Source organism: Hemiscyllium ocellatum, chromosome 7 (assembly GCF_020745735.1).
Source record: "Hemiscyllium ocellatum isolate sHemOce1 chromosome 7, sHemOce1.pat.X.cur, whole genome shotgun sequence".
Classification (NCBI taxonomy): Eukaryota; Metazoa; Chordata; class Chondrichthyes; order Orectolobiformes; family Hemiscylliidae; genus Hemiscyllium; species Hemiscyllium ocellatum.
Window position 1 is genome coordinate 68,254,475 of NC_083407.1, and position 12,065 is coordinate 68,266,539.

The 12,065-nt window shown below is 41.8% G+C and overlaps 1 protein-coding gene across 1 annotated transcript in view; it reads right to left on the bottom strand.

Moving 5' to 3' along the window:
- LOC132817482 (endoplasmic reticulum junction formation protein lunapark-like) overlaps positions 1 to 12,065 on the bottom strand; it is a 98,613-nt gene that overhangs the window by 35,950 nt on the left and 50,598 nt on the right. The window contains exon 7 of the mRNA XM_060827941.1: positions 3,118 to 3,201. Coding sequence (XP_060683924.1) covers positions 3,118 to 3,201 — 84 coding nt within the window. The remainder of the gene's footprint in view (positions 1 to 3,117; positions 3,202 to 12,065) is intronic.

Below are 12,065 nucleotides of genomic sequence, written 5' to 3' on the forward strand. Positions count from 1 at the left end.
TAGTCACAAATGAGGTGCCGGAAGACTGGAGGTTGGCAAACGTGGTGCCACTGTTTAAGAAGGGTGGTAAAGACAAGCCAGGGAACTATAGACAGTGAGCCTGACCTCGGTGTGGGCAAGTTGTTGGAGGGAATCCGGAGGGATAGGATGTACATTTATTTGGAAAGGCAAGGACTGATTAGGGATAATCAACATGGCTTTGTACGTGGGAAATCATGTCGCACAAACTTGATTGGGTTTTTTGAAGAAGTAACAAAGAAGATTGATGAGGGCAGAGCAGTAGATGTGATCTATATGGACTTCAGTAAAGTGTTCAACAAGGTTCCCCATGGGAGACTGATTAGCAAGGTTAGATCTCATGGAATACAGGGAGAACTAGCCACTTGAATACAGAACTGGCTCAAAGGTGGAAGACAGAGGGTGGTGGTGGAGGGTTGTTTGCAGATGACACCAAAATTGGAGGTGTAGTGGACAGTGAAGAGGGTTACCTCAGATTACAACAGGATCTGGACCAGATGGGCCAATGGGCTGAGAACTGGCAGATGGAGTTTAATTCAGATAAATGGCAGGTGCTGCATTTTGGGAAAGCAAATCTAAGCAGGACTTATACACTTAAATGAGAAAGTCCTAGGGAGTATGGCTGAACAAAGAGACCTTGGAATGCAGGTTCATAGCTTCTTGAAAGTGGAGTCACAGGTAGACAGGATAGAGAAGGTGGCTTTTGGTATGCTTTCCTTTATTGGTGAGATTGGGAGGACATGTGGCAGCTGTACAGGACATTGGTTAGGCCACTGTTGGAATATTGCGTGCAATTCTGGTCTCCTTCCTATCAGAAAGATGTTGTGAAACTTGAAATGGTTCAGAAAAGATTTACAAGAATGCTGCCAGGGTTGGAGGAATTGAGCTACAGGGAGAGGCTGAACAGGCTGGGGCTGTTCTCTCTGGAGCATCTGAGGCTGAGGGGTGACCTTGTAGAGGTTTACAAAACATGAACATCAACTAACCACAAAAAGACATGACCTACTTTCACTACTATCCTTACATACTGATGAGGAAGGACACCACTTTGACTGGGACAACACATCCATCCTAGGACAAGCCAAGCAGAGACATGCACGAGAATTCTTAGAAGCATGACTTTCCAACCGGAACTCTACCAACAAACACATTGACTTAGATCCCATTTACCATCCACTGTGAAAAAGAACAGGAAGTGGTATCAACATAGGAAATGATGTCACCACAGGAAATGAAATCACCAACCCAAGGAAATCCAAACACATAAATAGAAGGCGGGCTACACCACCAGTGCTTCATCCGGAGGCTCACTGAAGATGTTACCGAGACGAAACATCTGAAAACTAACCTTCCAGCTCAGCGAGCAAACCTACATCCAAAAGAATTCTAATTTTGGTTGTACACTCTACCCTATCTTCAGCATATTTTTATTATTTATCCCTCTTATCTTATTCAATACATCTTTTATAGCCCCACCCAATCCATTAAACTGGCCATGCTTGTTCATCTTATTGACTCTTACACTCTCCTCACATTCAGACACACTGCTCTGTTCTACTCACACTTGCTCTCATCGCACCATACTAGTCTAAACCCTCCCGAGTGTCACATGCAAACCGCTCCTCAAGGATATTGGTGCACTTTCAGTTCAGGTGCAGTCTGCCCTTTGAGTATAGGTGCCACCTGCGCTGGAAAAGACTCCATGAACGTAGCCATTGTGCATTCAAGTACAGAAAGAAATTTGCGTGAATAAAAACAGAAACACGTGACCTTGAGGTTGCTCTGTTACTCAGTGAGAACAAGGCTGGTCCTTTACATCAACGTCACTTTCATTGAGCAATCTCCAAATTCCTCAGGTCCCACATAACGTGTGAATGGACTTAGCCTTGAATATTCTCAATGATTTAGAATGCATTGCAGTCCAGAACAGAAAATTCCAAAGATTCATAATACTAAGAAATTTCTTATCATCTTCATCCTAAGTGGTCTGAAGCTGTGCCCCTTAAATGTTAGATTTTGCATTTGGGGAAAACAATTGTTTTGTATTTACTAAGACAAAACATCTCAGTATCTTAGACGTTTCAATTCAACCTTTTGTTCTTCCAAACACTATTTGCTCAATCTTTCTTCATATGAAAACTCTAATTCCAACAACATGCCATTAAGATTTCTCTGCACCACCTGTAAGGCAATTATTTTCTTCCTGTTATGTCCCAGTTGATGGTAACACTGAACAAGTCGTATCACAAAGACAAACCCCAGCTTGATAGACCAGAAGTTTCATTTTTTAAATTGATTACTATGGTCACTTCCTTCCTGATGGATTCCCACCTTTTCCCTGCGACTGAATAAAGTTTACATTAGTGTGGAATTCATTTTTCTTACTTGCCTCGTGAAATTTGGAAGAAAATAGGTGCACCCATAATCTCTACCCCACCGCTTTAGAAATGTAGATGTAGACCTAAGCTTTTAACTAGTCGAGTCTATCTTTCCTAATATTAGCTATTGGAAGTTCTTCATTCTTGCTTGATCCTTGATGCTCCAATACTTCTGGTATGGCACAGAGTTTTGTACCATGAAAATATATCAAACAAATAATTTGTCTGTCATTTATTTCTCAGTATTATGCCCATGTCAGGCTCTCAGGAACATACTGTTGCTCATCTCTTCCTTTCCATATGCTTGCAGAAGCTCTTACAAACTTTTTTTTACATATTGCCAATTTACTCTCATTCAATTTTCTCCTGATATAATTATATGTTTATCTTTACTGGCTTTTCGAAGAGATGAAAAATGTTGTGCAAAAGATTAAAAACTCAACATAAAAGAACTGAATTAATCTATTTTAGCTCAATGGAAGCAGGGCATTGTTGCATACTGTGAATGAAATTCATGTGTAAAATACCAGCTATTGAAGCCTGTTAAATTCCATCATAGCTCATGTTGAATAAATATGCAGATATTTAATAGCAGTTTATCTGCAATAAATTAAAAAATGAAAAATTACCACAGCATGAGACAACTTATTCAAACTTAGCAAGAGAAATATGAAGACAAATATATACTTCAATCCTAGCACATTTTTGTTTACAAACTTACTGTAGCTTTCTTAGATTCTGGATCAAATCTCTCCAAAATTAGCTTTGCATTCTTGTATGTCTCCTTTTCCATGACCTCTTCAAGCTATTGGGAAAATATGTTAGAGTTACATATCAAATATTGGTCATATTTATAACATTAGTTATACTAGTTTGAAATGGTACTATTTGGTATGATTCCAGCTGATGGTATTACTGGACAAGTCAGCTCCAAAAATGAAAACTGGTTTTATAGAACATAGGTTTTTGTTTACTTAGTTAATGGATGCTTAATCACCAAGGCATTTTCACACATGACTGCAGACTGACTTGAACAGCAGAACAGAACTTGATCACTCAAAAGAAATGAAAATAACAAGGGTTAAATCTTACAATTTTTGACTTAAGTCCAGTTGCACTGGGTTTTTAGGAGGAGATGTTTCACCATATCTTACCAAGGTACCTTATTATATCTAACTGAAATGTGCATTCAGACAAGCAGACCATCACAGCCTGGAACTGCTCTGCAAAATTCCAGACATTTGCCCCAGATATGGCAGATAGGGGAAAATGAGACCCCAGCCCCAAAGTCCTGCTGGATGGGAAGGCATACATGCACTCTCCTTCAACATCACTAGGACCAGCAGTGGAGGCATCGACATCAGGTCCTACCAGCCTGATCCAAGGTTGTCACCAGGTCAGTACAGTTTGCGCATCTGGAAAAGTGACCAGCAGTGCAGAAAGGAAGCCAAAGACTTTCTGTTCTCTCCCAACATAAGTACCACCTTTTTTTTTGCTAATACTTCATATTTGCCTGATCTTTGCTACTATACCCATTCCCAAAGGTTCATGCTCTATCGCTCTCATTACTGCAATGCATCTTTTATTTGCCTTCACCCAACACCACACCTGAAACCACGAACCCGAGATGTACTTTGCAATGCCTTCTTACTCACCTGGAACACCTCCCAACCTGCAGCAGAAGCAACAGTTGTGCCAGCCAATTTTAATCTCCTTTAACACCTGCTTCTTTCTCATTCCAGGAAGAAAATTGCCCAGAATTGGGCAAAAAGAATCAAGGAGGACATTGAGATCAACATTAGAGTGGTGCTGGAAAAGCACAGCAGGTCAGGCAGCATCTAAAGAGCAGGAAAATCAACGTTGTGGGCAAAAGCCCTTCATCAGGAACGTTCCTGATGAAGGGTTTTTGCCAGAAACATCAATTTTCCTGCTCCTCAGATGTTGCCTGACGTGCTGTGCTTTTCCAGCACCACTCTAATCTTGACTCTACTCTCCAGCATCTGCAGTCCTCACTTTCGCGAAGGGTATTGGAATGCCAAACATCAGGCTGCTCACCCCCTTGACAGAGAACTGGTCTCAGTTGTCATGGTGGCATAGTGGTTAGTACTGCTCCCTCACAGCGCCAAGAACAGGGTTCAATTTTAGCCTCGGGCAATAATCTGTCTGGAACTTACACGTTCTCCCCAGATCTGCATGGATTTCCTCCAGGTGTTCCAGTTTCCTCTCAGTACAAAGTTGTGCATTTTAGGTGAAAGGGACAAGGTAAATTGCCCATAGTGTTCAAGGAGGTGTAGGTTAGGTGCATTCGTCAGGGGAAATGTAGAGTAAAAGGGTAGGGGAATGGATCTGGGCGAGATACTGTTCAGAGTGTCAGTGTGGATTGGTTGAGCCAAAATAGCCTGTTTCCAAACTGTAGGGATTCTATGAAAAACCCCAACACTGACTGATGGCAGGGTGACCATGACAAACCCCAAAAGTAGTATCAGTGACTACCTTGGACCTATTAGAACCCTCTAAGCAAAAATATCTCCCTTGACATAACCGAGAACTGTTGACAACTGTGATAACTTTCTTTGTGTCCATACTAAAGGACAATGCAAGCTAGGCATGTTGCAAGCACCCACGTAGGCTCACGCAGGTGAGCACTATGACAGTAAGCAAACAAATTCTTGAGCCAGATGTGTGAACATGAGTGCACCGCATCCTTGTAGCAACAATCCATTGTTGCCAGCGCAGCCAAGGTGTATCATTGAAGTGCAGAAGCATAACGTAAGTGAGTCAGAGGGTTGTTAGAGGCTGGCACATGCCAATGTCTTTGGATGCATGGCCAGTGCCCATGAAACATGCTCACAGACGTTGGTGCCCAGTATCCAACATGGGGGCGGTTTGCTGACAAGGGCTGGCTGATGTCACAGGCACCTGCTCTGACATCCCTGTCAGGAACTCTCAATGTCCAAGTTATTTGGTAAGAGGGGAGGGTGATTACTAATAAGGCAAGTTGTGACTTTAATAATGCATTTAACAATAATAATGCCCCTTAACCAGCAACTCACTGATGGCTAGCGAGAATTTCACCTCATTAAGATGCAGAAAGACACTTAGATATTAGAACAGGCTTGCTAGACTGCTCGTCTGGATCTGCCACAAATCATGTCAAGGCATACATTGTCTAGACCCTGTAAGAGTCTGCCTAAACTATCTAAATATCGCAGACAATTAGGAAAAACTAAACGTGCCCAGCAAAACAAAGTTTCAACCCACTTAAAGGCACTATCCGTTACAGCAATTCAAGTCCAGAAAGATTAACTCCCATTTCAACTCATTAGGGTGCTATGTAACTAATTCCAACATTTTCTTTGGTATGGACTTTGGAGACAGTTTGCCCAGTCCTTTTCGCATGTGCTGAATCAGAGCCTAAACTTTCTCGGTTCAAACCTGAAAATTTCTAACCAAATGCTCCTGGTTTGAATACTTCACAAATTACCTTCTGCTATAGACTACAGGTGCAGGAGTAGGCCCTGCATTCTGCCCTTCGAGCCTGCATCATGGCTGATCATCCTTAATCAGTATCATGTTCTTGCCTTATCTCCATAACCCTTGATTCCACTATCTTTGAGAGCTCTATCCAACTCTTTCTTAATTAAATCCAGAGATTGGGCCTCCACTGCCCTTTGGGGAGGAGAATGCCACACAGCCACCACTCTCTAGGTGAAGAAGTTTCTCCTTATCTCTGTCTTAAATGGTCTACCCTGTATTTTTAAGCTGTATCCTCTGGTTCAGCACTCGCCCATCAGCGGAAACATGTTTCCTGCCTCCAGAGTGTCCAATCCTTTAATAATCTTGTATGTCTCAATCAGATCCCCTCTCAGTCTTCTAAACTCAAGGGTATACAAGCCCAGTCGCTCCAGTCTTTCAGCGTAAGATAGTCCCACCATTCCAGGAATTGACTTCGTGAACCTACACTGCACTCCCTCAATAGCAAGAATGTCTTTCCTCAAATTTGGAGACCAGAACTGCACACAATACTCCAGGTGTGGTCTCACCAGGGCCCTGCACAGCTGCAGAAGAACCTCTTTGCTTCTATACTCAATCCCTCTTGTTATGAAGGCCAGCATGCTATTAGCCTTCTTCACTACCTGCTATACCTGCATGCTTACCTTCATTGACTGGTGTACAAGAACACCCAGATCTCTCTGTACTGCCCCTTTACCTAAATTGATTCCATTTAGGTAGTAATCTGCCTTCCTGTTCTTGCCACAAAAATGGATAATCATACATTTATCCACATTAAATTGCATCTGCCATGCATCTGACCACTCACCTAACCTGTCCAGGTCACCCTGTAATTTCCTAACATCCTCCTCACATTTCACCCAGATTAGTATCATCAGCAAATTTGCTAATGTTATTATTAATACCATCTTCTATATCATTAATATATATTGTAAAAAGCTGCGGTCCCAGCACTGATCCCTGCGGTACTCCACTAGTGACTGCCTGCCATTCCGAAATGGAGCCATTTATCACTCTACTCTTTGTTTCCTGTCAGCCAACCAACTTTCAATCCAAGTTAGTACTTTGCCCACAATACCATGCCTTAATTTTGCTCACTAACCTCGTATGTGGAACTTTATCAAAAGCTTTCTGAACGTCCAGGTACACTACATCTACTGGATCTCCCTTGTCCATCTTCAGAGTTATACACTCAAAAAATTCCAGAAGATTAGTCAAGCATGATTTCCCCTTCATAAATCCATGCTGACTCTGACCTATCCTGTTACTATTTTCCAGATGTGTCATAATTTCATCCTTTATAATAGACTCCACCATTTTTCCCACCACTGAGGTCAAACTAACTGGTCTATAATTTCCTGCTTTCTCTCTCCCACCTTTCTTAAAAAGTGGTACAACATTAACCACCCTCCATTCCACAGGAACTGATCCCGAATCTATCGAACTCTGGAAAATCACCACCAACGCATTCACGATTTCTCGAGCCACCTCCTTCAGTACCCTGGGATGTAGACCATCAGGCCCCGGGGACTTATCAACCTTCAGACTTAACAGTCTCTCCAACACCAAATCCTGGCAAATATAAATTCCCTTCAGTTCAGGTCCTTCAGCCACTGTTACCTCAGGGAGACTGCTTGTGTATTCCCCAGTGAACACAGATCTGAAGTACCAATTCAATTCTTCTGCCATTTCTTTGCTCCCCGTAATATATTCCCCTGTATCTGTCTTCAAGGGCCCAATTTTAGTCTTAACCATTTGTTTGCTTTTCACATACCTAAAAAAGCTTTTCCTATCATCCTTTATATTTTTGGCCAGTTTACCTTCGTACCTCATTTTTCTCTGCGTATTTCCTTCTTTGTAATCCTGTTGTTCTTTAAAAGTTATGTTTGTTATGTCATACTTTTTCTCTTTTAACTTTATAGGTTTCTTAACTTCCCTTGTCAGCCACGGCCACCCATGACTCCTCCTAGGATCTTTCTTCCTTTTTGGAATGAACTGATCCTGCATCTTCTGCATTATACACAGAAATATCTGCTATTGTTCCTCCACTGTCATCCTTGCTAAGGTATTGCACCATTGAACTTTGGCCAGCTCCTCCCTCATAGCTCCATAGTTCCCTTATTCAACAGAAATATTGTCACTTCCGATTGTACCCGCTCCCTCTCAAATTGCAGATTGAAACCTATTGTATTATAGTCACTACTTCCCAATGGCTCCTTCACCATTGGTCCCTGACCAATTCTGGTTCATTGCACAATACCAGATCCAGAATTGCCTTCTCCCTGGTAGGCTCCATCTCGGAGGCACTCCACAAAGTCTCTTTCTTGAGGTCTAATACCATCCTGATTCTCCCAGTCTACCTGATGTTGAAATCCCCCATAACAACTGTAGAAGCATCTTTGCGACAGATCAATTTCAGCTCCTGATTCAACTTACATCCGACATCCAGACTACTGTTTGGGGGCCTGTAGATAACTCCCAAGTGGGTCTTTTTACCCTTAGAATTTCTCAGTTCTATCCATACTGACTCTACATCCCCTGATTCTAGGTCCCCCTGTGCAAGAGATTGAATATCATCCCTTACCAACATGGCCACCCCACCCCCTCTGCCCGTCAGTCTTTCCTTACGATAGCATGTGTAGCTTTGAATATTCATTTCCCAGGCCCTGTCCACTTGAAGCCACGTCTCCGTTATCCCCACAATATCGTATCTGCCAATTTCCAAAAGAGCCTCAAGCTCAACCATCTTATTTCTAATGCTTCATGCATTCATGTATTCATGTATAGTATTTTTAATTGGTTACTGCCATCACCCTTCCCATCAACTCCTATTTCACTCAACCTTACTGCATGATCCCTTTTAGAGTTTTCTGCTTCATTGATACAGTTGTCTTTCTTGACTTCCCTTGTTATAACTTTCCTTTCAATTTCCTTCTTAAACATCCAATTTGTCCCCTCCCCCTCGCTAATTCGTTTAAACGTAGCTGTGTTACAGTAGCAGACCTGCCTGCCAGAATGCTGGTCCCTAACCTATTAAAAGGTGCAAACCGTCTCTCTTGAATAATTTACGCTTACCACAAAACACCCAATGATCCAAGAATTTAAATCCTTGCTTCCTGCACCAGTTCCCCAGCCACATGTTCAAGTCCATTATCTCCCTGTTTCTGGCCTCACCAGCCAGAGGAACTGGAAGCAAACCTGAGATAACTACTCTGGACGTCCTGCTTTTCAGCCTTCTTTCTAGTTCTCCGAAGTCCCACTGTAGTATGTTCCTCCTCTTCTTCCAGACGTCATTTGTGCCGACATGTACCACCACCTCTGGTTCTGCACCATCGTCCTTGAGGATTTCCTGCACTGTCAATGTCTTTAACCCTGGCATCAGGAAGGCAACACACCATCCTTAAGTCCCACCTACTGCCACAAAAACCCTGGTCAGTTCCTCTCACTATGGAGTCCCCTATTACCACGGCTCTGTGCGGTGTCAGACTCTTACTCTCTGCCTCCACGCCAACATTTGATTGACAGATCTGGCTGCCTCGCAGACTGGCAAGGTCATCTGTCTCTACAGTTTCCAAAAGATTCAACTTGTTCCTGACAGGTACTTCCCCTGGGGTCTCTTGCACTTGTCTCCTCTCTGCCTTCCTCATCGTCTGCTTTCTTCTAGTATGGTCGGTGTAATAACCTTGCTGAAGGTCTTGTCCAGAAAGATCTCTCGGATAAACCTAAGGTCCTCGAGTTCTTTCATCAGTGCTGCAATATTCTCTGTCAGTAGCTGAACGTGCACACACTTTCCACACTTATACAAGGTAACTTATTCTCTGAACTGCCCTGAAATCCTTCTCTAGGAGAGACATAACAGTGTGGGGTTTAGAAGCCAGTTATGTCTTCTAAACTAAATAACTTGCTTCAGAATTTAATTATTTTTAAAGAGGTGCTCATCCCAAATTCTTCTGAACTGAAAACAAAGCCAATGACATGACATGTCTCAAAATGACTTCTACTCGTCAGAAGCACCTATTTATAAAAAGGAGAGTTTGCTGACACCACCGACTGTGGGCAACTATTCATGTGCACTCATGGGAAACACATGGTTCCAAACACTGATGAAAAGTAAGTGCATATTAAATTGGCTGTACATCAATGAGCATTACTAAAAAACGCATCAACTCAAAAGACTGAAGAAAACATTAAGGTCGATGGGTGGATGCTGAGAGCTAACAAAAGAACAGCAATGCTTTCAAATATATCAAAATAAAAAACAAATCAGCTGGAACCAAAAATTCAGCTTTAAGAGGAGCAGGGAACTACCACCAATGAGGCCTGGCTACAAGTTGGGCTAAAGCTTGAAGGTGTGCAAACAGGCTAACTGGCATTCAGAAATACAGCATTGATGAAAAACACTAATAGTTCAGTCACAAAAGCTCCAAATTGATTTACCAGTGCTCAGAAAATAACCTTTTACTAAACTGTAGCATAGTAGATATCAAAATAGAAGATCCCCACATGGAATTGTGGACTAAATAAGCATCTAGACTAAAAAGCTGACATTAATAACGTTTGTTATGTGTTTTGATTACTATCTTGTTCATTAATATAAAACAAAGAACTGCAAATGTTGAAGATCTGAAACAAAAAGTGCTGGAGAAACTCAACACATCTGACAGCATCTGTGGAGAGATTCTGTCAGACATGCTGAGTTTCTCCAGCAATTTTTGTTCTTGTCTTGTTCTTTAATATTTTTTAGGACAGAACAGGGCCACCAGAGGTGTCACAGCAATAACACTGATTCTGGAATGAGTGATTCTGGAAGGCCTCACCATTGACTTTGGACCTCAAAGTCTCGTGACAATAACTCAACACTAGCAATAATAGTTTAGCTTGTAATTGGGGTTATCACCTTCCAAACTAATTCATTCATAATTATTTATAATGTTTATCACTTGAAATACTCAACGAGGGCAGGAATGGTACAGAATATTCGTACAATATTCATCGCAAAGAGTGACTGAGCAGGTAGAGTCTTAATGAACATAACTGGCATACCAGGCCTGAAGTAAAAAGAAAACCAGCTCAAGGGACAAGTCCATTTGACATCATTCTCACTATTCTCGCAGCAGAGGCGAGTGGTGAGGTAGAGCTGGTGTCATCACCATTCTTACGAAAATAAATACTGTGGTTTCTGATGGTGTCACTCAGGGGCAGCATGACCTAACCACTAGCTCTTTCAATCCTCCACCATTGCTGAACTATCAAATTTTGTATTTAACATCCAATACTGGATTCCTCCCAGTCAATATGGGAAACACTGATGTCATCTTTTATGACACCCAACCCAAAATTTGTTCTCCAGCTGTAGACTTCCTAGCAAATGTCAGATTGATGCCACATTTTATCCAGAGAACAGTTCCTTACTCTACATTTGCATTATCACCATCCATTTTCACCTAACATTCCTCAGATTCATGCCCATCACAACTCATCTACTAATAACACCTCATTCATTGCCTTATCTCCAAACTGGACTATTCTAATGCACCCTTGGCTGGCATCCCACATTATTCCTTCCGTAAACTTGAGGCCATCCAAAACGCTGCTGTTCGTGTCTTAAATCAAAGTAAAAATCTATTCGCCTGTCACATATATGATCAGTAAACTATATTGACTACTAGAAAATCAACGGCTATATATTAAAATACTCAGCTTGGTTTTAAAATCCCTACTTGGCCTCTCCCCTCTCTTTCTCCACAATCTCCTCCAGTTGCAAATACTCTAAAATATCCAACTTTCTCAACTTCTGGCCTCATGAATAACTCCAATTTTAGGCACGACATCAACAGTGGCTGTGTGTCTTTTGCTACCTAGCTCTTAAAATACTCTCTACCTCACTTTCCTCCTTTAAAGCAATTGTTAAAACCTAATGCTGTGACCACATTTCTGATCATGTGACCTAATATCTCCTTATATGCTGTACTGTGTTCTGCTTCATAACTGCTCTATAAAGCAGGTTGTGACATCTTATTGTATTTATACAGCTCCTGATAAGAGTTCTGGTTCTGTGTTCAGACAAAGCTAAATGATACCATGATCAACAGCTCAGAAGCAAAGATCTGTAGAAATGTGAACAGGATGGGTCAACTGAATAACGAATCAGAGCAG